Genomic DNA, 26,745 nt, shown 5'->3' on the forward strand with positions numbered 1-26,745 from the left:
TGAGAATTGAACCCAAATGTTCCTGACTCTGTGTTAGTGAGCAAGAATACTGATCTCTTGATATTGTTCATTTTGGTGCACACTGGGATGAAAGTGTTGAGAAAAGGTGCGGAACCTAAGTACTGTGAGTTTGGGGACACCATCTTCCCAGAAAGTTGACCTTGGAGGTCAAAGAACTGGAGCCTGCAGAGTGACGTTGATTCTATTTCAAAAGGGAGGTCTCCATTCTGGTCCAACCTAGATATTCTAATGAGATTAACTACAGACCTAAGTAACCTCTCAGGATGTAGTCTAGTAAGATTAACTAAAGGAAGCAGCCTTACCCAAACAAGCCTGATCTTGGGTGACACCAGGGGTACTTCAAAGTTAAAACATTCTTCCTCCCCCAGACCTGGAATCACCTAACACATTGTCCCTACTCTACCTTTGAAATTAGAAAAGTGACTGAGCAGTTTCACCTGATAAGTTTTTTTTCCCCTAAAGCTGTGTAAAAACCTATATGCTTGTGCATTACCCTCTGTTCTCCAGTTACTAGTGAGCTGGCTAGTGAGCTGATCCTTTAAAAAAAAAACCTTAAAATCTTCTAGCTTTGCCTTCTGAATTCTTGACCTCCAGTCAAATGGACATAAGTGGAAGGAATTACTCTCTAGGAGGATCTTAGGATCAGTGGACTGAGGAGTTCCTGACAGGACACAGGTGGACATGATGCTACCCAGGAGGGTGCCTGTCTGTCAAGTGCTCCTATTTCTTTCCCTCTGGAATTGTTCTTGAAATCCTTACAGCTAGAGGCACAGGATGGATGACCTCACTGACTCACGCTGGCTCAGCCTCACAGTTGGATGAATGATGGGTACATTAGAAGGTGGAGCATTCAATTTGAATAAAATGTACAAAATTGGGAGGCCTACCTGTACCTTTCAAGTCCTTGGAAATTAGATGAAGGCAATCACCAGAGTAATTTTCTTGTATTTCTAAAGCACTTCTAAATCAGTTCAATTCATATTTATCAGGCACCATGGGGTGCAGGGCATTGAACTAGACTGTAATTTACAAGATTGGGAAAGATGCAGCCCCTGATGAGAAGTAGTATACCTTTACTGAAAGTCTACTCTCAAACCCAAGGAGAATCAGGGAGAGCATAGAAATAGCACCCCCCAAAAAATGGTATATCAGGAAAGACCAAGGAAGCACATTTAACAACAATAGAGTTAATAACAGCAATTCACATTTAAAGTTTGCAAAGCACTTTATATGCATTTTATCACCTGGATCTTGTTTTCTGCTTAGTCCATAAAAAAGTCAAATGTGAGTTGTGATCTTTCATTTCAGCCAGTTTTTCTCTCTTGCAAATTGAATCATAAACTCTTGTTCGACATTATTCAAAAGTCTGTAGATCTTGCTAAATCACATTGTCATATTCCAAGATGAAATCATTGGCACACGATGAAAGGTGGAGACAGGAAAAGGAATAAATCATTCAAAACCCTTTACACTTCATGTCTGATATACTTAGGATCTAAATTCCATCTGTAGGTCATCCTATGTTGTCATATTAAAAATTCCCAATGGCTTTGGCCGTGGAAGTATGTTACTTAGATAGCATTTCTGACTGTTTGGACACTGCATCCACCATCCCATTGACCACAATCCAAAGTGTCTGCAGAACAATTTTGTAGCTTTGTTTATGACTGTTTGACAGTAGGTGTGATGGCAATTTGAACACAGTTTGATGAAAGAGGTCTTTGAATTGCAAGCTTACATTTTCTCTTGACTGCCTGCTTCCCAGAAACAGCAAGATTTCAGAACTGAGTGATGGCAGAGCCCTGGAAAACGGGAGTTTTCAAATTATTTATACACAGCTATTACGGGGGGGGGGGAGTTTGCATCAATTGACTTGATCTAGCTCGGTTATATCTCTTGGAAAGGTGCCAAAGGAATCTATTCTCTTCTTGCTGTACAAAGACAGGTAACTTCAATTAATATTACATATACAGTCTGCTCCCTGCATACTGACTGGAATTGATCCCAGGGAGATTTCAATTCCATCTCAACATTTCATGTCTATTTTTTCTCCCAACAAAAGACTTGACCTTGACCATGCCTCCTTTCAAATGCTATCAGATACATCTGAAACCTTCATAATGTTGTTGAAAAGGCTATTTAGATACCACATCTTGATTCTGACCCTGTCATTCTTCTGAAATCTTAAAAGTCTCTCTTTGCAAAAAGCCTATAAAAGCTTCCTTTAATATGCCTGTCTCCTAAAATAAATGCCAGTATCTAAAGATGTCTGTAGCCTATTTTATTAATGGGAAGTTTCCATGACCAAAAAAAAATGATTTTTAATAAGATAATATTAAATTTAGGTGATCATTATACATAAGATTAGACATATATATTTTTTTAGTAATCCTTTCTTTCCTAATGTATTCTAGAAGCTCTCTCAATTCCCAATAAATAGTATTATAATTCTTTTGTATGGAATTTAGACTTCCAAGTGTATGAGGTTTTTTGTTTGTTTTATTTCACATACATACCCCCAGAGGAAAGAGGACTAATGGAAAATTTCAATTCAACTGATACATATATTTAGGTAGGCAATGTGCAACAGTCAACAATCAACAACCATTTAATAAGCATCTATTATATGTGAAACACAGTGCTAAGTGCCCTGACCTCAGAGAGTTCACATTCTAATGGAAGAGACAACATGCGCAGAAGAACTATGTACCTGCAAGATGCATATGGAGAAAATGGGAAGTAATCTCAGAGTGCAGAAGAAACTTTGGAATTAGAACCCGAGTTTGAATCCTGGCTCTGGAAGTTACAAACTTTGTGACCTTGTATAAACTGTTTCCCCTCTCTGGGCCTCAGTTTCTTCGTCTGTAAAATGAATGGATTGGATTAGATGATCTCTAAGTTCCCTTCTATCTCTATACCCAACTTTATGTCCACAATGCTGTGATTGTTAAATGCCTGCTATATGTTAGGAAGTATGAAAAACCCTGGGAATACAGTTTGTTTTTTTTAAAAGGGAGGGCAATCATTAATTGCCTTCAAGGGATATACTGGCATGAACACCATATGAACAAAGATTAAGTAAATACCAGATAGGTTGGGGAGAAAGCAAATGCTAACTGCAAGGAGGGAGAAGACAAGCTTCCTGCAGGAGGTGACACTGGAGCCTTGAAGGAAGAGAGGGTTTTGTAAAATGGGAATGAGGAGCTAGTGAATTCCAGGCCTGGAGTGAGTAAATGGAATGACAGAACTGTAAAGATAATTTTAACTTGGCATGTGTTTAATTTTATATGAATAATTGTTTATTGAAATTTGCATCAAGTTCATTGTAATTGCTGAATATTATTATTGTGTTTTATCTATTTGGAATAATGTATGGAGTTTGTATTAACGATATCTCATTTGAAATTCAAAAAAATGTTTGGCCCTTAGTGACTTTCTTCTTCATAAATGATGTTTTCATTTTATGTATTCTCAGGAGTGTATCTACTAGAATTAAAATGTGTTTGCCTTTCAAAATACTTTGAAATAATCTCTTAGCTTTCAGTCATTCCTCATGGGGTCATGTTGTAATGAAATAAGCCACCTTACAGTGAGATCTCACCAAATTTTGGGTGTGTCCTTAAGACATTTCTGGAAAAGGAAGAAAATCCCATGTTTGCTTCCCTAACTGGATTTCATTTATAAAACACCAGTTAGTCAACAGTCAACCAACATATAATTAAGTCCTTAATATGTTCTAGCACTGGGCCAAGTTGTGGGGATAGAAAACAAACAAACAAACAAAAAGCAAAACACAATCCCTACCTTCAAACAGCACATATTTTAAATATCCTAGAAAACAGAGAAAATTATGTCAGGCCTAAAGGATCAAGGTACAGACTTGGTCCAACCACTTCAACATTCATTCATTCGTTCATTTGTTTATCAAATATAGCTCATCTTTGGGTAACCAAAATTAAAAACAGACAGAACCTGCAGGATGATGTCCTGGCCTTCAGAGTTGACTGCAAAGGTGATAACATCAGTCATTCATTCAGTCGACAAGTATTGCTATCAGTCAGGGACCTTACTGAGTGCTGGGGATATAAAGAAAGGTAAAAACAGTTGCAGTCTGGATTCAGATCCTTATAGCATCTTGTCACAAGTTGCAAAGACAACTGGAATTATTAAGTTAACTGCCCAGGTGCCACTCTGTTAAGGAATATTCTCCTAGCTCATTTTTGTCGGATAACCTAGCTGTGGGTGGGTAGATGAGTAAGTAAAATTCACAAGGATCTCTATTTATGCCAGAGAAAGGATTCCAGGTGCATGGGGTTGGGGGCCTTTGGGGAGAACAGCATGCCTGGGAAGTACCCAGGTGTTCCACATGTGCCAAGTTTTGGAAATTAGCGTTGGGTTTTTTTAATCATCTGAATAAACCTAGATTGGGAGCCTTGCCAGAAGGTAGGGCCTTCCTGCAGTGACAAGAAGCTACATAATCCTCTAGCTCCTTCCTAACTCTTTCAAGAGGAATTCTATCTCCAATAGGGGAAGCCGTCATAAGTACAACTATACATTTGAAGGCCTGCTGGGAACTTTTGAGGTGCTAAAGACTCATTGTTGCCTCAGGGTCCTCAGGTTTCCTGTGTGCTGTTTTAAATGTAGCTTTCAATGCCAGGTCATTTTCTTTTAAAGACTTGTTCATTGTCTGTTATGGAAAAGCATAAGGGGACAGAATGAGACATTCGTTGCCTTCCTCACATGTGCTAACACTCTGTTCAGACAACACCAGGAGATTTTCACTTATATATTTATTACTTATATATTTATTTGGTTGTATTTCTGCTCTTTTTTCCACAAGGATATTTTCTTTATTAAGAGCTTTCAATATCATTTTTAACAGCCTCCTTCTGTTGGTTTGATTCATTCTTTGCTTTTTAATTACAAATGTTAGTATGACAAAATCACCTCCCAAAATCTAGAAATCATTCTCTTCATGTATTTTGGAGTAAACAGTTTTATCACTTAATCTGACAGTATTGCCCATAATGTCTTTGGAAATCCTTATCAATTTGTAGATCTATGGATAGGATATATAATTTTAAAACTGACATAAAGCATAAGGGGGAAAGGATAGACTGAGGTTGCCATAGCAACTAAAATTCTGAATTTCCTGATTGTGGGGGGAAAAAAGTCCTGTGATGCTTTCACTTTTATCCTCTCTCTCTCTCTCTCTCTCTCTCTCTCTCTCTCTCTCTCTCTCTCTCTCGCTCTCGCTCTCGCTCTCGCTCTTTCCCTCCCTCCCTCTCCCTCTCACACACATACACATGCTTTGTATTGAAACCTATGACCATTTTATTAAACCAGTTAAATGTTTTGCTGTATTGTACTCTTTATCACCTCTTTATTTTTGTTTCTGTTTTTGGACTGGACCTGTGGTTTCATTGCTACGAAGAACTCTTGGTGTGATAATTCCCTCTGCCAATGCAGATCAGCACTCTTCATGACTGTTCATGACCATTTTGGGGGTTTTCTTGGCAAAAAATACTAGAAGGGTTTGTCATTTCCTTCTCCAGCCCATTTTACAGATGAGGAGGCAAACAGGGTTAAGTGATTTGCCCAGGGTCACACAGTTAGTGTCTGAGGCCAGATTTGAACTCAGGAAGATGTCTTCTTTGGCATCAGGGATAAAGGTAAAAATATTAGGACATCAATTACTCTCCCTTTGTTATCAGTGTTATTCACTGCTGATTATAATTTCAAGTGGTGTTGAAAGTATGTGTGTATGTGTGTATATATGTGTGTGTGTGTGTGTATACATGTATATAATAAAGTGACTATATATGTATCTACATATATAATTTCATATTTTACCATACCAAGTTTGAGTATAATTTAAGCTTAGATTCTTGTCTTTATGTAACTGTTTATGGCTTGCACAGAACCTTCCATTCATGAGTTAAGTAGTGACAGATTATTATTACTTCCCTTTTACAGATTAAGAAACTGAGACTCAGAAATTGTTGACTTGCCAAGATCATCCAGGTAGAAAACTAGGCCTCAAAGCCAGGTCTTCAGGCTTCCAAATCAGTACCTCTTCCACACTGCCATGTTTGCCTATAGAATTATTGCATCTGTTCTGGATACTGGATATCTGCTAGGGGAACCTTTAGAGAAGTATTTGACATTTATAAAAAGCCTCCTTTTTTAATTTACATTACAATAAAGTGTTTCATCGTGTAAGCCCACAATATTCTCCTCATATAGAAGAAAATGTCACAATTTTATCTTTGTCAAGTGAGAGTTGAAAGTTTATGGCAAGGGTCAGAGTTTGATTAAGTAGAGTGAAAGCCAAATATTCCTTTATCTGTAGAATTATACTTTTATATTAAAGAAATATTATTTTCCTGCTCTCAAAAAGCTGCTTGAGTACCCTTTAAGAATACATACTTTTCAAGCATATTTTCTAAATGTAATCCCCCAGAAATCAAGGAATCAATTCCATTGTTTTCTGTCACATTTTAGGAGACTCAATTTCACTCATAGAAATTATTTATGTTACATCACAGCCACTAATACTCAGCTCCCTGAACAGGAATACCACGGTCAGGCACTATAGCTTTAACTTAATGTCAATTATGCACTTTACTCTTGATCTGAATATGATTTCCTTTTAAAATTTCATAATATACTATTACCTCCACAAAATATATAATTAATGGAGCTAAGTACTGTGCATCATATTTGAACAAGCACTAGAGTAAATGAACAGGTTCCCCTTCAGTTTTCAGCTACATGTCTCCTGGTATTTCATATGCTTTGAAGAAGAGGAAAACAACTGATAAAAAATAGGAGATTAGTTTGAAATGTCCCTTGTGGTCAATAGATAAAAATGTATTTCTGCTGACTTGGAAGTGATGTGATTTTTATCCATAGTATTAAGTGATTCTGAAGCATAACATTATTTCTTTGCAGTGCAGAGAAAGCCCTAGAACTTTGATTTAACTTAATCCAGGATTTGGCACGTAGAGGTTAGATCCCTAAATAAGGACTCAGAATTGGGGAAATTCTTCCTGTGGGAGGAATCCACAGTTGGGCAAAAATGTCTTTCTAGATCAGAACTTCAGGAGGAGAGGGGGAAGGGAGAAGTCATAATGGATAGGGAGATATTTCCAAAATATTTGTTTGAGGCACTCAGTTTTTTACTTGCTACTATGTATTATACATTGAAAACTAGGTTGAACACTCGTCCTGCATGTTGGAGGCAGGATTTACAATGAGGTTAGAAGTCAGACCTCCTAGGATCTCTAACTTTGCGATTCTTTACTTTCCATGGTCAACTTTGCATGTGAGTTATTGCCTTGAGAAACATTATTAGCGGTTGATTGGTTGTTGTCCAAAATGACCTCACTGTGTTAGAGTCAAGGTACGATGCGTCTGACTACAGCAGATCGAGCCAGTATGAGCTCAGAATGCTGCACCACAGGTCAAGCACAAATAGTCCATGTGAACATTTGGGGTGGATTCTCTAAATCTGTGCAAACCGTGTTTCTTTTGAGCTGCTTCAATTCTGTTTTGCTCATAAAGAACAGCACCTTTTCTGATGAAGGCACGCCATGCTGGGTGGTTCTATGCCTGTGTCTCCCATGTCACACTATCAACTCCAAAGTTCTAAAGAGAGACCTTGAGAGTGTCCTTGTATTGCTTCTTCTGATCAACATGTGAGCCCTTGCCCTGTGTGAGTTCTTCACAGAATAGTCTCTTAGGCAAGTGTATGTATTATTAGCTGTAACAACTGATAAAATACTAGAAAATCTTATCAAATATATGTTTATCACATAGAGACTTTGTGTGATACGAGCCCAAAGAAAGAATCAGTTTGTAGTACCCTGGATGACCTGTGAATTTTGATTTTTCTAGATCCTCTCTTCTTAACTCCTAAAGCACTTAGTCTTCAGTGCTTAATTATTTTCCATCTTGTATCATTTGCTAACGATAAATATTTCATGGGCCCCAGTCATGTCTTTCCGAGTAAGGCATAAACTCATTAGGACCAGTGTTTATCTCAGTTTCTGTAGTGTTTAACACAATGCTGAGCCTGCAATAGGTCATTGTGAGTACTTGTGTTTTGACTAGGGATGGGAACACTGAAGCAGATAGCAAGGTAAGAGCTGTTTACAGTTTGATCAAGCAGAAAAAAATAGAAAAAATGATTGAGGAAAATTGTCTGGAAGTTGTATTTCTATGTGCAATCTCCTCAAAAAAATGACAGTTGAAGGTACATTCTGTTTGCATTGGGGCTTTGGCAGGAATCTGCTAAATATGAAGGGAAAGTAATTGAATAAACTGAAACAATAGCAGGAATTCTGCTTCTTACAGTTTTGAAAACCAAGGGCGATCTTGTAGTGACATCCACAGAATGCACTGCTTGTGTTTCTGCCAGTGCTAAGGAACAGCTAAATAGGCACAAAGCATAGATTACAGTCCCTGCTAGAGGAGAAGGTAAAGGAGAGGGAGAGAGAATCTTCTCTACTCACCAAATAAACAGCAAAGATGAAGTGTTCAAAGAATGAATGGAAGGAGTATTTCCAAGGGGTGACAAAGAAGAGAAAATATGAGTCAGAGGTAAATCATAATATGAGAGAGAGGAAGAGGAAAGGGAAGGAATAAGAAAGTAAGGAGAGAGGAGGGGAGGAAGAAGAGAGTGAGAAGAGGAAATGAAAGACGGACCCAGAGAGAGGGAAAGGGAGAAAGAAAGAAATGGGGATAAAAACACTTCCGCATGTCAGAAAAGTAGCCTCTATCCATTTCTGCTTGAAGAGAAATTGGGAGCTTCTTTGTCCTCCACTGCTCCAGTTCTCAAAAAGGGAGAGAGCAAGGTTTGAAGAAAAAGTAGAGAACAGTCCAAAAGACTATTTTCAGACTCTTTGGTTGAAAGGAAAGGAGGAAGACCAAAGTCAAGGTCAAAGAACTATTTGAATCCCTGCCTACTAATTCTGGTAAGATTGGGTCACATGCTCCTAATGCCACCTCATTCCTCGAAACTCTTCTGGTGAAAGTTAATTTTGAATCGATGATTTCCTTGTTTCCACTGATGAATTGAATGCCGTGTCCACAATCCAGTATGTAGGAGGCAACAGGAACCGCAGCTTTAAATCAATGGGGTCTTGTCCCATTCAGGAAAGTAAAAAACAACCTCTATCCAATTAGGGGCCATTTCAGTACTGCCTGGGGCTAAGCGTGAGAGGAAACCCCAGTTATGATGATGCCAAAGATGGCAGAACACTGCCTCGTGGCATAGACCTAGGACTACCTTCTTGACCTAGAAGTTAAAAATGAATACTAATAAATATATTCATGGTTTGTAAATTAAAATTAGTATAAGCTTTGTAGAATTGTAAAAGACATGCTTTATGTTTGAGTATTTTTTTCTAATTTCTTCTTTCACTCTAATATTTGCCAGAGATATGACACTTTTCTTCCCAAAAAGCCTTGACAAGTAGAGGGCAGAAATAAACAGGATGAAATTCAATGGTGATAAATACAATACTGAAAGCATAAGGGGAAAAAAAATTGCACACTTACAATATAGCAAACAACCAGTTATGTGCAAATATAGTCATCTCCTTCTCCTAGAAAATACTAGCTATGACATTTCACTACAGATTTCACTAGTTTTGAAATTCTCTTATCTCTTAATTCTGCCAGAAGACTGTTACATTTGAAATTGTTTCAGCTGATAGAAATGTGAAGTTTCAAAATTGAGGTTGTTTGTACTTCTGTAAAATTCACTTCTTCTTCTTCTTCTTTTGATTCAGATGGTAGCTTGATATTTCTTGATAAAGCAGAGTTAATTTATATGCTAGATGCATTTCTTGCAAGAACTGTGGAGATGCTACTGCCCAGGCTTGCCAGCACTAATTTTTTTTCCTGCCTGAAAGCATGTTCACCATTATAGTCCCACAGCTTGACTCATCTGTAGTCACACAGTAAGACAATAACCCATATAAAAGTAGGCTCCACATCTCCTAACTGCCTGTTCAAACCCTGGGCCATGTCTTGCTCTTACACATGAGGATCAATTCTCATTTCTAGTCACTTATCATTAAATACTCTTTCAGAATTTCCAGGGTGTATTTTTCTAAACTATTAATGGCATGCCTTCATTTCTATATTTGGGGGGGGGGGGGAATTTAGTGATACAAGTGAACTTCCATTTTGCAAGAATGCCATCAGGATTAATTAATATTTCCCAACATCTTGAAAGCAAGTAAAAAACTAAAACTAGATTTAACACATCTCGTTATTAGCACTGTGGGTGCCTCAATGTATATATATATATAGTCAGCTGTGCTACAGATGTAATGGCTTCACAAATGCACGCTAAGACAAGTTAATAATTTAGCAGAGTTTTGTCTATAGTAAATGTCAGAGGAAGTGACTGAAAGGAAAACTCCCATCAATAAATGAGAGTCAAAACCTAGTTTCTGAATAATGTACAAGCGTGCTTAGAAAACTCTTGCCTTAATGCTGTTACCGTGTTATGGCTTAAATAGGTCTATGAAGCATTTGCAAATTTACTACATGGTTTGTCATCATTTGTAATGTAAACATCATGGTGTCCTCTGAGCATAAGCAGTATTTAAATACAACAGTTTATTGTCTTCCCCCAAGAACAACTTTGTGTGTGTTTGTCATGGAGACAAGTTGGGAGGTAAATCTGTACAAGAGATTCATGACAATCCTGAAAGAGTTAGGAGTCTTGACGATTCACACTCGGTATTGTTGGGGGGAAGTAATAATTATTACATCTGATGTTACCTTTTCGAAAAGGCTTTCCTCTGTGGCTTAATAAATATTTCATGAACCAACATGAAGTAATATGCTAATGATACAATATTTATCCAGTAAGCAGGTGCACCTACTGATGCTTGTCTTTGGTTTACCTTTGATGTGAGATCACTTTCAAGCTTTCTGAATTTCTTTTCTTTCTTTGCTCTTTTTGCTGCCCTCACAGCTTTACTCGGAACCAAAATGGTGAGCGAAAGTGAGAGTCACCATGAGGCCCTGGCAGCCCCCCCAGTGACAACTGCTGCACCTGTGCTCCCCCATAATGTCACCGAACCGGCCACCCCAGGAGAAGGGAAGGAAGATGCTTTTTCTAAGATTAAGGAGAAATTTATGAATGAGTTGAATAAAATTCCATGTGAGTATTATATTTTTAATATAATAAAAGTAGATGCTCAAGTTTCTTGCCAGTCAATTGCGAATAATGTGGTTCTTTCTTTGGAACCTACCAAAACACTAGTTATGATTGGAACTTCTCGTGTATTCTATCAAATCACTTAGGCAGGAGCAAGAATTCCATTGTTTCTAGTTCCTACATAAGCTAGATCTATTCTATCAGTTCCTTATTCTATCCAAAATACTAATTTAAGGTTTCGAAGGATTGTACCTCTAGAATCATTCATGACTAAATATCTTGATCTCGGCTTCAGAAATATGTTTCTAAAGTTTTAGCTTTTTGGTTGACGAACCAAACTTTCAATAACTTTCAGTGACTCTCTGTTTTCTCTAAGACAGTTGTTCCTTGTCATCAATAATGACTAAATTTTGTTTTCTTGATAGTGGATTAGTTTTGCTTTTTCTCTCTGTTAAAATTCTGCTATCTCTTCTAAGCAATAGGCCTTGTCCCTTCTTACTTTATCTTCTATTTCTAAATATAATGATTTTTTTAAAACCACCTTCTTACCTTGTCTTTGGTGAATAATCTTTTCCTTAGCTTATTTTTTATACCTATAGCAATAACTCTAGTGAAAGTGGCTTAAATTAAGTATTTTACTTTTGTACTACTAAAATATGTCATATGCTTGAGTTTGTAGTTTTCCTTCTAGAATTGCCTTATACGTAGAGACAGGGCCTATGATTTTATTGGTATGGGAAAGTTCTGGGTAGAGAAATGCCTTCTACCAATTCTCTGCAACTTGTAGTTTTTGAGTTACCAAGAGTGCTGAGAAGGTAAGTAATTTACCCAGGATCACACAGCCAATATATGTTAGAGGTGGGATTAAACCCAGGCTTTTCCTGCCTTTACATCCAGCTCTCTATTCATCATAGCATCCTACCCATCTTAGAGTTTCCATATAACTTAAACATTTGAAATTTTCAAAAGAAGGGTCTCCAGTATAGCTCTTCCCTTGAACCTCTAATGATAAAATGTAAAAGCTGAAAATCAAAGCTCTTTGGACCAAGGAAAGTTACAGGGTCTTAATATGCAATATGTAACTGATGAATGATATTTAATTTCATTTCAATATTTAAGTGCCAGCTATATGCAAGACACCATTCTAGGTGAGATAGTCCTTGCTCTCAAGGACCTTAGGTGCTACCACGGAGATTGAGGAGTACAAAAATAAGTAAACATAAAGCAGTTTGATAAGGAAAGGGTCACTAACAATCCAGAGGTTCAAGGAAAGCTTGTGTAGGAATCATCTGAACTGAACATCGAAGGAAGATTAGGCTTCTGAGAGGCGGTGATGAGGAAGAACTGCCTTCTAGGCATGGAAAATGAGTCATACTCATGCATGTATGGGAGACCTCATGAGTAGCTGAGTTTGAGAACAACTAGGAGTCCACTTTGGCTACAATGGAGAGTGTGAGGAAGAAGAAAGAATGTACAGTAAGGCAGGAAAGGTAAGTTGGAATTAACTTTTTTTCTGCAATGCTAAGCAGAGGAACTGATATTTTGTGCTACGATAGGGAGCCATTGAAAGTTGTTATCATTAGTGCATCAACCAAAAACTTAGACTTTAGGGACATATTTCTGAAGCTGAGAGATCATTAAAAATATCAGAATCTAGGTCATTTCTTCTGCCACCATTTTTTAGGAAGTTGCCGATTTATCTGTCCTTTTAAGAAAAAAAAAATTCAAGTTGATCTGAGAAAGCCCATCACCACTCTGGGCACTAATTAGAATTCTCACCAGGAAGATGAATAATTGAATGGAAATGTAGGGGTAGCTTGGTCTAGTGGATAGAGCACTGAACTGAGACTCATGAGACTTCTGTGCCATCTTTGGCCTGCTGCTTTGCTGATTGGCAGTTTAACCTTGAGGAAATGTTTTTTGACATTCTTCTGTTTGATGTCACGTCTACATGACAAGAAAGAAAACACTTTGGAGATGATTTTTTCATTGCATGCCAATTGTGTACAAGTTGTGCCTTATAAAAGTTTCACCAATACGTATATATTAAAGCTATTTGTTGAACGGGAGATGAGGAGACATTGGGCAGCTAGGTGGCACAGTGGATAGAGTGTCAGGGCTAGAGTAAGGAAGACCTGAGTTCAAATATGACCTCAGGCACTTACTAGCTGTGTGACTCTGGGCAAGTCACATAACCCTGTTTGCCTCAGTTTTCTCATCTGTAAAATCAGCTGGAGAAGGAATGACAAACCACACCAGTATCTTTGTCAACAAAACCCCAATTGGAGTCACAAAGAGTGACTCCACAAGACTAAAACAACTGACCAACAAGAGTGGCACAGGAGAAAATCCCCTCAGTAGAATGTAAGCTCCGTAGAGGCAGGGAGAGTTTAGTTTTTTTGTCTTTGAATCCCCAGCACCTGGCATAGTGTTCAGAACAGTTATTTGGTAATGTTCAGTGAACTGAATCGGATTAAATGGATGACCCAAGTTGAACGAACATCCTGCCTTCTTCGTAAGACCCTTCCAAGAGCTACCATGAAAAGTAGAAAAAATTTAGGACCAGACAGTATAATAAATATGGTTCAGTTTCACCATACAAGAAGCTGTGGTAATGGTGAGCACTACTTGTGTGCTGTGGTAATATTTGGATTTCTAGTGATTAATTCAGTTGATGTAAGGGATGTATGTTGGTGTGGCACTCAAATCCTCCTTTTCTCCCTTCCCCTCCCTTTACTCCCACTACCAGGACAGGGGCTTTCACAATGGCCTCCAATGCTAGGAGTCACCCTCAGGGATTTAGAGGTAACCCTAGTGTGGGCAAATTATACTACCATTTTACTATTTTAATAACTGTAAATCCTTAGCTCCTCACTCAGAGACTTATCATTTAACAAGTCAGCCAAGATACAATTGGCTCTTAATCAGAAACATTTCATATATACAAGGCAAAGCAAGAACAACAGAAACATAACATTCCACCCATAAATCTGGGACACACTCTCCTTCCAATTCACAGGAAGTCCATGGGGAATAGTCAACAAGCCTTTATAGAGTACTTACTGCATACTGGGCCCCGGGGACACCAATTTACAAAACCATAGCATGGAGGTACATCATGTGCCTGGGGCAACTCAAAATTCTGGACTGGAGGCCTTGATGTTATTTGTTCGTTCCAGAACAATATGCCTGACAGTTCATTAAACAGTTCAGTAGACTTTCATAGTGCCTCTCCAGGCATTGTGTTAAACACTGAGGATACAAATGAGAAAAACAGCTAAAAGGTAGTCGCTACCCTCCGGGAGCTTGCAATCTAATGGCGGAAGTCTGGAAAGGTGATATGAGGAGGGGAGAAGCACCCTGGGGCATCCTGTTCTGTGGAATTGGAAGCTGGCAGAGTTGCAGGTGCAAAGGGGAATAAGCTTAAAGTCCAATTTCATAAAGGAAGGTTTTGGGAGGAGTTCCGTGCTCTACCGTCTAGTCCTCCAATCAGAAGGGAGAAAAGAGGCTGAGTGAGGTGGAATTTAGGCTTGAGTTAGCAACACAGTGAGGAGATTAGAAGTGATGGATTAATCCTGAGAGGGGAATCTTCTTACATGAAATTAAAACCTGGACCAACAGAAGGTATAATGTGGAATTCACTGATAAAAATGGTGGTTCTTCTGGGTCTCTCTGCTCTCTTGCTACCTGTTGGATGAGGCTCAAAACCTAGTGTGGTGAGAAGGGAAGCATATTTATCATTAATGGATGTTTCCTAGAACCTTCAAAGAGTATGAGCATAATACCAATAGTCATCATTCCCAATATATACTCTGTGTATGTGTGTATCTGTGTGTGCTGAGCTACCATGCCTAGACACACACTGCAAAATGTAACTGAAGTATGCATCAGTGAGGCATCTGATAACTACTCATGGAGTCTAGTGGCTGCATTCGTCTCACCCAGGTATTGTGGTGAGATAAATGGAAAGCCCAAGAGATAGAGTTTCTGGGTAATTAATAATCAATATATTAGTTAGGCTAGCTGAAAATCAGCACATTGATGGTCAGTGGTTTCTCTCCATAATCAAAGACAATACCATGGAGATCCCTGAATGCTTAAATACCTTTGGAAAAGAAGGTAGCTCTGACAGGTGAAAATTGGCCTTGATTGGTGAAAAGTTAATGAGGGCATGGACATATTAATGAGGGGGTAGGTGAAAAGTCATCAACTCATCCTACTGAGAATGTGACTTGATCATGAGACTCAGTCACCTCCAGCAATCTGCACAAAGGAATCCATTTCTACTCAGATCACTCTGGTTGATTTTCTCCTTCATAAACTGAGTTCCCCTAGAGTTCCCCTACAGTGGTGGGGTGTGAGGGCATGGACTCAGTGCTTTAGGACTGGAATACACCTTGTGTCAATTGTGTAGATCACTGTAAACAGAAGTTTGATCTTCTAGTTGGGTGAGGTCCTGCCCAAGATTGCAGAACATGTACCCAAAGGATTTAACCAATCTAATCTATCACCCTTCTCCTTCAGAGAATGGCTGAATAACCTACAGGGGACTAGTCCTAAATGAGAAAATAGAAAGGGAAAACCCCAATCCTAATTTAATAATTGGTTATTCATATAATAGAAAAGTACTCACATCTCTTAGCTGCATTTGCCATGTTGTAAGATGACTTCCTTATTTCATACTGCCCTCATTCAGAAAGATCTAGATTCCTAGGGATAAATCACCTCAAACATTCTAGCTTTTGACCCACCCCTACCCATCTGATGTGTTTGTCATTCACACATGAGAATGACATTTATACAACAAGCCATTCATAATGATACTTTTCAAATATTAACCATTTACTTGCCAGAAAGGCAAATAAATAATAGTGACATCATAGGTATTCATAAATTAAAAGTAAATGCAAAAACAAAAATATATATTACAATCTGTATATAAACTATGGTCACTCTTCATCAGTACATTCAGTATCCATGGTGGAAAGGGCATACATGCAGGAAACTGAAAGGAAAGCTCCCAATTTCATAGATGAAGAAAAATGAAGTCAAATGACTTTCTTAAAGTCACCTATCAATCTATTAGCAGAGTCAGGATTTGAATTTATGTGTCCTGATCTGATTCTCATATCAGTATTCTTTTCATTACTGTGTTATTTCTCACCTACATGAGAAAGGAAAGATAAATGTAAATACAGATGATCCAAAAACATTGTGGCAAGTTATTATTACAAATATTTATTGTAAATAAGTATAGTGAATAGTGCACACTTTAATAACAATAGCAATTGCTAGCATTTACATAGTGCTTTTCTATTTTCAAAGTATTTCATATATTTTGTCTCCCTAGATCCTCACAACAACCCTTTGAGTTAGAGGCCATAGTGATCCCTAATTTACAGATATGGAAATTGAAGCCAAAAAAGTTTAAATGACTTGTCCAAGATCACATGACGTGGAAGTGCGTGAGGTGGCATTTGAACTCAGATATTCCTGACTCCAGGTCAGGGAAGCTGTCCCCAAGGGCCTAGGCTAAGCTGCCTCTAATTAAAACTCCACTGCCTATGTAGCTGGAATCTTTCACATACAAGGAGTGAGACCAAAGAAAAATAAAACATAGGCTCAAAATGAATTGCTTTCAAGACATAGGTTCTATCAACATTCTCCCTTTGGTCTAGCTATAATTTAGTGTGATGCTGATTACAAGTAACAAATTAGAATATTAATCAGTTTTGGTCTCTGAACTAAATCTTGGCTATCTAGCAGGTGTGATTTTTGCAAAACTGATGGCCGGCAGCTTTTGTCTGTCACTTGAAATTCCCTCTTGCAAGAAGAGAGGTGTTGCAGTGGCAATAAGTGTGCATATCATTAGTTGGATATCTGCACAGTCCAGCATGGAACATATTCAGACCAAGCTGCCTGATGGTATCATCCCCAATGGCACAAAGCTTAAAATATATTTTTTAAAAGAAATGGTAAATAGTGAAGGATTTTTATCTTCCATTTCATACTTTATAGTGTTTTCCAAATGAAACAGACAAAGATTTTCATCATGTTTCTTTATTTGGCAAACTTCGAATTTTTTTAAATAGGACTGAGGTCATGGATGGTTTGCAAAGCATGAACTCATGTTTTTCGAGTTGCTGTGATTAAGGCCTGGGATATTCATGAGCTCTTTCAAGTAGAATGCCATTTTCCCTTAAACACAGCAGAAGGCCAGATAGCTGGAACCACTTTTCACTCAAAGGAAAATGAGCAAGTCTACCCAGGGAAGGTACAAAATTCTCAGGCACATGCTTGCTATACCATTAAAATATATCAAAATATGCTATTAAAATAGTAATTATTAAAACATTTTCATAATTAAGGCTAGTAATTTCCACTAAATATTTCCACTTAAGGTGTCATTTCAGGACAAATTGGTCACTAGGTCTGAAAAAGCTCCAGAGACTTTGAATGTGTAAACCAAACTGGTTTTCTCTCAGTTCCTTATATTTAGTGCCGTGCCTACTTTCACCATGCCTTTATAAGAACTGTCCCCTATATTTGCAGTGCACTTTCTCCTCACTCCTGCCTTATAGAATCCCTCACCTCCTTTAAGAATCAGCTCAAGTGAAACTTTCTACACAGTCTTTCCTAATTTCCCCTCACACAGCTACAGTACCCTCCCCCTCTATCTTTTCTTTCTTTATTTGTTTAACTCCTATCTATTAATTTTATTTTTATTCAGTATATATTCATATACTTATGTATATGTTGGCTTTCCAGAGAGAATGTAACCCTTTTGAGAACAGGGAATGTCTAATTTTTTTACTTATCCCCAGTAACTAGCAATACCTGGAACCTGTAGTTGCTTAATAAACACTTGATGATGGGTTTTGATTGATTTCTAAATACTGGTGCAATGGGGAACCTAGGACACTGGTTCTCAACTTTTTTAATCCATGGACTACTTAGATGAGGCAAAAATTCTGTAGGCAACTTCTCTGCCCTCCATTAAGAGCTTGTGATCAAGGGCCATTACCTATTACTCTACAGTTTATATTATGGGTGTTGCCTCAGTCAAACTGAGACCTGGGAAAGACCTTAGCTTCAAATGGCCAAGGTTTCCCACTACTTCTTGGGGCCACCACCAGTTGCCCTGATCTATAGCTTGTCACTGGACTAGAAGGCAGAAAGTGAGGCTGGTGACTTTGCACAGCCCTCTCCCACTTAAACCCAATTCACTTGCAAGTCATGGCATCACCAGCCTGGTGCCATGGTCCTCTTAAGAAGGAAGGACAAACAACACGTCATGGTTACTTCAAATCTTTTAGCTCATTATTGTCTCACAACAACCCTGGAAGGTAGGTAATCCATGTGTTATTACTCATATTTTGCAGATAGGAAAACTAAAGCTCAGAGATTAAACTATTTGTCCATGATCCTATAACTAGTAGTCCTCAGGAATGAGATTTGAATCCAAATCTTTTGTGAATCCTGTTTTTGCTTGCTATACAGTGCTGACTCAATAATATAACCACACTCCCCCAAATTAATGAAGAGAGAGCTGCTGAGGCTTGGATGAGATACTGGGACGGACTATGAAAAGCTAACTATTAATTTGTTCCAGGAACATGAGCAGACACACTGCCCTATTACAAATAATACTCTTGCACTAGCAGAGGTAAGCCTCATAGAGACATTGGCCTGTACAAGGGTCCCCATGAAGATCTATTGTTAGATAGATAGATAGATAGATAGATAGATAGATAGATAGATAGATAGATAGATAAACTGTACTGTAATATGATTTACTTTCTTTGTAAGCCTACATATTTTAAAACATTAAAAATTATTTAAAAACATTATCCTGAAAAGGGGTACATTGGCTTTACCAGACTAATCCATGACCCAAGAAAAGATTAAGAAACCCTAGCCTAGATTTACTCACTAATCTTTGTAATACCACAGTTTTTGCATCTAATGAAAGAGATAGATGGGAGAAATACCTTTGATACTGCTGGTTAAAGAGACATCAATCAGCAAGACAAGAAGTTTATTTTTCTCCCCTTATTACACATTTTTCAAAACAATTTTCTCTCCCACTTCTCCTTCTCCATTCGAAAAAAAGAAAAGAAAAAAAATCCCTATCTTCATTCCATCTAATATACCCCAAAGTCAGAATAGCAGTCTGTAGAAGTGGTTACTTCCTAGTAGTGTCAAAGAGGAGCTTACTTCTGAAAACAGCTGAGAATATAGCCTTGGGAACATCATATAAATGAATTGACTGTGCTGCAGTTGACTCAGGCTCTGGGCATTGTCAGGATTGCCTTAATAATTCTTTTAAAAGTAGCTAGGTGATAGACAGCAGACCTGAAGTCATGAAGACCTGAGTTCAAATTCTGCCTCAGACACTTAACAAAGCCGTATAACCCTAAATTCACTTAAGCTCTTTGTGCCTCAGGTTTCCTCATCTGTAAAATGGGGATAAGACCTACCTCCCAGGGTTTTAGAGAGGATAAAAAGGAATAATATTTAGGGTTTTTTTAATAATCCTTTTGTATGTCTTCCTTTAAATAGGATCACAAAAACTAAATAACATTTCATCCAATTCAATTCAGTAGGCAGTTATTAAGCACCTATAATATACCAAGTTCAGTAATAAGTACTGGCTATACAAAGACAAAAAACAAAACATTCCCTGCTTAAAGCACTTATGTTCTTCTTTAAAATTAATTCGTTTATTTTTAGTTTTCAACATTCACTTCCATAAGATTTTGAGTTCCAAACTTTCCCCCCATTTCTCTCCTACCCCCAGCCCAAGACAGCATGCTGTCTGATACAGTCTCTGCATATACATTCATATTGAACCTATTTTCACATTAGTGGTATTGTAAAGAAGAATTAGAACCAATGGGAGAAACCATGAGAAAGAAGAAACAAAAAGAAAAGAAAAAAAGGGAGAGTGAGTAAATAATATGCTTTGATCTGCATTCAGACTCCATAGTTCTTTTTCTGGATGTGGACAGCATTTTCTATCATGAGTCCTTTGGAGTTGTCTTGGATCCTTGCATTGCTAAGAAGAGAGGAGTCTATCAAAATTAGTCATTGTACATTGTGGCTGTTAATGTGTACATACAACGTTCTCCTGGTTCTACTCACTTCACTCAGCATAAGACCATACAAGTCTTTCCAGGTTTTTCTGAAGTGTGCCTGCTAATCATTTCTTATAGCACAATAGTATTCCATTACATTCATATACTACAGCTTGTTCAGTCATTCCCTGACAGGCATCCCCTCAATTTCCAATTCTTTGCCACCACAAAAAGAGCTGCTCTAAATATTTTTTGTACATGGGGGTTCTTTTCCCATTTGTATGATCTTTTTGGAATACAGCCGTAGAAGTGGTATTGCTGAGTCAAAGGGTATATACACAGTTTCATAGCCCTTTGGGCATAATTCCACATTGAAGGGCTTACATTCTTGGGGTGGAGATGGGAAGGGAAGTCAGAGAAAGAGAAACAACACATATAGACTAATTACATACAAAATATATATTAAGTAATTGTGGGAAGGAGGTTGAAAAATTAATAACTAAGAGAATTGGGGAAGGTCTCTTGGAAGAAGAGGCACTTGAGCTGAGCCTTGAATAGAACTTGAGCTTCCCAGAAGAAGGGGAGATGAGGGAGAACTTCCTAGGGATGGGTGTAGCCTGTCCTTCTAGTAGGACAGGTGAATTTACTGACAATCTCTCTAGCTCCTAGCTTGTAGTGCATTTTTAAGGCTCTATAGGGAGGTTTGTTTTTGTTTGTTTGGGGGGGAGAGTGGCTGGAATAGTGACAAGGACCAAATATCTTATTCCCTCATACCATAGTGTTAGTGATTCACCAGATGTCGGAAAGCCATGTGAGCCAACATAGGATCATTGGATTTTAGCTCTAGGGCTGGAAATGAGCTTAGAAGCCATTTAGTCCAACCCTGTCTTTTTACAGAAAAGGAAACCAAGACCTAGAGAGGTTTTGTGATGTGCTGATGTCACATAGGTAGTAATCATCAGAGGTGGGATTTAAACCTGCCTTTGACCCAGAGGCAGTGCCCTCTCTGCTATAACATACTGTCTCCCTAATAAAATGCCTCTAAGGGATAATGCTCTTATAACGTAACAGCCGAAAGTTCTAATCCAATCTTATAGGCTATATTAGTATAAACATAATATCCAGAATGAGTCTGGTGGTAAGTCCTGATGTAGCATCTCTAGTTTGGGCACAGTGCATCTGACCACGATGAACATGTGTTCAGCATGGGTCATCACATTTTAAGGAGGCTGCTGGCAAGTTAGATCACATCCATAGAAAAACTCTTTTTTTTAATATATATTTCCCCCTTCAATTAATCTACCAACAAGCATTTACTAAACACCTAGTATCTAGTTTCAAAAATAAAAGTGAATCAGTTCCTGGTTTTAGAGAGTTTATATTTTATCAGGGAAAACTGAGGCACCAAGAGGTTTAATGACTTCGTCTAATATTAGAAGCTGATTTTAACACAGGTCCTCCGATTGAAGAGATAGGGCTCTTTCCATTGTACTATACCCCATCTAAGCCTTTGTGTTGATCTTTATGTTGGTTTTTGTACATACACATAGAAACAAAAACAATTGTATGCATTTTTATAATTTTTTTAATGACTAGGATTAGAGGCTCAGACAAGTACTCAACAATCTCGAAGTCAGCTGATGCTTGTCATATTTTTTCCTCTCTGCAACTGTAGGCAAGTCATTTAACCTCCTTAGGTCAGGTTCTGTAATTTCTCCACTGACCTTCCCTGCCCAAATATGAGACTATTTTTTTCATCATTTTAATAACTGTCTTCTCTCCAGTGTTAAACAGTAGCAGTTTGTTCTGCTGCCTAAGTTGGCTTTTATGTACACAGCCTTGATTCAGCAGCTGTCTCTGTGGAGAGTCTCAGTTCTGAAAAGCGTCCTCCGAAAATGACAAGTGGACTTCTTAATCTTTTCCTCCCGGTATAATAAAATATCATTACCTGCAAGAAATAGGGGAGATGCTGACAAGCGTTAATAATGCAAAGCTCTTGCCCTGTGAATATATGACATCGCTCTACAAAGCTTTCCTGCTGCTAAAGGAAGCTATTTGGAAGCAACGTTGTAAGTTGGTGGTACAGTCTGTCACCAAATTTCATGGAAGATCATGTCCAGTCTGGATGAGTCATGCTCATCTATTGAATACAGATTTATGGAGCACCCACTGTGTTATCAGTCAGCTTTCATTTTCATCAGAGTCCATAATTCTAAACGCCTTGTTTTTATTGTAAGAACAGTTGTTGCGTTCAGCTGTCATTAAACAACAATGCCTAATTGAAGGAGGTTTATCTGGTCTATCCAAAAGGGTCTCAGAGAAATAGAGAATATTTTTGTCCTATCACTGTGGAATCTGACAGAAGGAAATGTACAAATTGTGTGGAAGCCTGCCCTCAAAGAGTTCAGTGGGGATTTCATAAAAGATGTTATTTATATGCTACTGGGTTTTATTTTCCTTTTAGAAGCCTGTTCAGTGAAGTTCCCCCACAAGATCACTCTATTAAAGTGAATTGAAGCCATGAGGTAGTTAGGAGCTTAGAGAATATTGAACTTGCACTTAGGGACAACAAATACAACAATTTTCCCAGCAGCAGTCAATCAATCAGCAAACATTTATTAAACATCTGCCCTTTGTCAGAAACTGTGCTAGATGCTAGGGATTCCAAAACAAAAACAAAACAGTCCCTGCCCTCAAAGAGCTTACATTCTATCTGGTGAAACAACATATGCACATATAAGTAAATGTAAAATAAATGCCAAGTAAATAGAAAGTAAGCCCATGTGGAAGAGAGAAAAAGGCAATGAGTTATCACCACAGCTGAATTTCTAGAGCACCCTCACTTTTTGTTTTGTTCTTCCCCATTTACATTAGTTCATGTTACTCAAATATTTTCTGCATTTCCCCAGGATAGCTACAGATAACTAGGAAGAAAATCTTATTTCAGTCTCTAGAAAATCATGTTAGAATCATCTTCACACATAGAGGGCATCCTTAATGAGGATCTATGGGAAAGAATAGGAAAACTTCCACAAATGATATTTAATCAATTGATAGAAAATGTATTAAGAACCTACTATGTACATGCAGCTAGGTGCAGGGCAGCCAGGTGGTATAGTGGATAGAGCCCCAAACTGGGAGTGAGGAAGACCTAAGTTCACTAACTAACCATATGACCCTGGATAGGTCACTTAACCCTGATTGATTTAGTTTCCTCATCTGTAAAAGATGACCTAGAGAAGGAAATAGCAAAGGACTCCTGTATTCTCTGCCAAGAAAGCTCCAATTGGGGTCATGAAGAATCGGATACAACTGAAATGAATGAACAACAACGTTATAATTACATTAATAACAATCATTTTGTTGTTAATGCTGTCAAGTTTGGGGATTATTGAAATATTATTTGGAATAATAATATTTGGAATTGAAACATAATGTTTGGCATTATTAATGCTATATAATTTTGGAATGCCACAGTCTCTGAAGAATTAAAGTCATGAGTCACCCAAAGGGCAGTGGAGAAGCTTTAATGACTTGGCTATAATGTATTATCCCTGAAGACTTATATGGATGAGGTAGCATAAAAATGTCATCAGTTATAGGAACAGGGAAAAAAAGAAGCCAGTTATATAGTAAAAATAAGGGAAAACTAATGGACAGCTCACATGTGATACATTGGTACATACAAGAAATCTAAAGGAAGACGTACAGAATCTTAGGTGGACATGCTATGGGAGGGTTTACAAGAGAACAGGGACAAGAGTCATACAGGATGAGGAGTTATAAATGATGTCATGACTCCCTACAATGGAGGTATTATCTACATAGATGAAATCATAAATCTGTATAGATACTGAAGCAATGAAAAAGGTCATAAGATCATAGTTGTTGAGTTTGAAGGGAACTCAGCGGTCATTGAGTCTAAACCCCCCCCCCGCATTGCACATGAGGAAACTGAGGCCCACCATTACACACCTGACAAGTAGATGAACCTGGATGTGAACCCTTATCTCCTTACTCCAAATACAGCATTCTTTTCACCATATTCAGAGACTACTCAGTGCTAATGTACTACACAAATACCCATACCAATATACGTTTTTCTAAAAAAAAATACATAGTCTGGAAAAAAAATCCACTATTCACCTTGTAATGTAGATTGAATGTTAAAATAAAATTCTTATTGAATAAAACATGTCTATAAAGGCAAATCTATAAAGAAAACTTTGATGTTGGAAGCAGTATGGATATTGTTTTCCATTCATTCTGACTTTTTAAAAATTGTCAACCTGTCAAAGTCATGTCAGCTTATGTTATATTAAATTGAACCAAGAATATAAATGGAGAAAACTGGAGGGAGATTGGTATTACTATCATATTTCTAGTGCTTAGAAAAGGTTTCCTAATTTTAATTATTTGCATGACAGAAGAGGTTATAAAAGAGTTTACACTTGATAGACCTCTCCAGTGTATCTTCTGAATGCATCTCAAAAAAATTTTTTTTTAAATTGAGATTAAAAAAACACATCGGCTCATAGATAGGGCTTTCAAAGTTTTCCCCACAAACAACACCTTTCCCTGAAACTGCTTCTCTGAAGTGATTTTAAAACTCCAATAAGTGCACTATCTTAATTGTTCATCTTTAAGTTGCTTTCACATACAAAAGTGAGAAAAATGTTCTGAAGGGTAGACAGACCAGTAAAAAGGGGATATTTGACCAATTTGCCATTTGTTGAAAACAGTGGATGTCTGACCCCAGGCGCTTATAACAGCATCGATCTAGGGTCTCAGTGAAGCAAATAAATATTTCAACAAAGCCTAATTGTTCTTTGCCTTGAAAATGGAAGACAGGGGGCAGCTAGGTGGCACAGTGGATAGAGCACCGGCACCAAAGTCAGGAGGACCTGAGTTCAAATCCTACCTCAGACCAAACACTTGCCACTTACTAGCTGTGTGATCCTGGGCAAGTCACTTAACCCCAATTGCCCAAAAATTTTTTTTAAAATGGAAGACAAATGTCAATTTTTCCGTTCTTTAATACCTTAGACAAGCTCTTTTGGCCTGAGTCAACCAGTACTGAGTTAAAAAAAAAATCAAAGGTATCTTAATTCTTTGGTGTCTCATAGACACAATTTCATCAAGCCTTCAACAAAACAAAGTACTTATTTTGTGACAGAATTAACTCACCTCCCAATAGTGCCACATATTTGATGGGACCTAGACCATTAATATTTTATTTTTGTCCTTCAGTTATTTCAGTCATGTCTAACTCTTCATGACCCCATTTGGGGTTTTGTGACAAATATACTAGAGTGGTTTGCCAGTTCCCTCTCCAGTTCATTTGACAGATGTGGAAATTGAGGCAAAGAAGGTTAAGTGACTTGCCCAGGGTCACACAGCTAGGAAGCGTCAGAGGCCTGATTTGTATTCAGCAAGAGGAGTGTTCCTGACTCCAGGCCCAGAGTTCTACCCACTGCACCACCTGGCTACCCAATAGTTTCTTACTTGAGGTAAAGGATGTCAGTTCCCATAAGGAACACAATGGAAACTTGTTTTTACATTCTTTCTGGGCATCTTTAGACCAATTCACTCTGTGAAGAAGCCTAAATAATCAGATCTAGCAATGAATCACTAGCAAGAAAATAAATGAGTCTCTCAGAGGAACTCTGCCCAGTGACAAATTTATATTTCTCAGTATAACCAAAACCAACTTTAAAATACTGGTAGACATAATAGCACTGAGTAGCTACTTTTGATGAACCTGTAACCCACTATATAAACCATTATTTTCTATTTCTCCCTTTCTTTTTATGGTCTCTCCTTCTTTTCTTGTTCTGCTGTTTTGGTTTTCTAATCTTCCTTTTTTTTTTCTTTTCTTCTCTGACTCAATAAATATTTTTAATTGACTACTTGGCCCTTACTTCATGCTCAATGGGGCCCTTCTTATTTGATCATTTTTCAGTCATGTCCAACTCTTTGTGACCTCGGTTGTGGTTTTCTTGGCAGATACTGGAATGCTTTGCCATTTCCTGGTCCTGCTCATTTGACAGATGAGGAAACTGATGCAAACAGGGCTAAGTGACTTTCCCAGGGCTGCACAGCTGCTGAGTGTCTGAGGCCAAATTTGATTTTCCATGGGGTACAGAACAAAGCTAAAAGGACAGCCTCTAGATTCATGGCAAGAGTATACAATCATCATTGTTTGATGGAGCCATCACCAACATAGGAAAGAAAGATCTAGGATCAGTAGTCCCTATCGAACTAAATGAGTTATTAAAAAACACTATTGATAGATTCAGAACACTTCTCAAGACCGTCCTTCTCTACCACCATCAGCCTATGGGCTGATATATAGATGTGTGTGCGTAACCAGACTCCAGTGCTCTAGATGATGATGACGATGATGGTAATGGTGTTCTGCCCAAAGGAGGGTAAATTTTGGTGGCTGAAACCTACCTAGTTAAC

General features: G+C 38.0%; 1 protein-coding gene across 5 annotated transcripts in view; it reads left to right on the top strand.

Annotated features, from left to right (window-relative positions):
- Window positions 1-26,745, top strand: part of SYT1 (synaptotagmin 1) — a 724,221-nt gene that overhangs the window by 421,073 nt on the left and 276,403 nt on the right. For all 5 annotated transcript variants that reach the window (XM_078146393.1, XM_078146407.1, XM_020993508.2 and 2 more), the window contains one exon: window positions 11,018-11,206. In XM_078146393.1, the coding sequence (XP_078002519.1) occupies window positions 11,035-11,206 (172 nt within the window). In that variant the 5' untranslated portion in view covers window positions 11,018-11,034. The remainder of the gene's footprint in view (window positions 1-11,017; window positions 11,207-26,745) is intronic.

This window comes from Phascolarctos cinereus, unplaced genomic scaffold (genome assembly GCF_003287225.1).
Source record: "Phascolarctos cinereus isolate Bilbo 61053 unplaced genomic scaffold, phaCin_HiC Scaffold_1;HRSCAF=81, whole genome shotgun sequence".
NCBI classification, from domain to species: Eukaryota; Metazoa; Chordata; class Mammalia; order Diprotodontia; family Phascolarctidae; genus Phascolarctos; species Phascolarctos cinereus.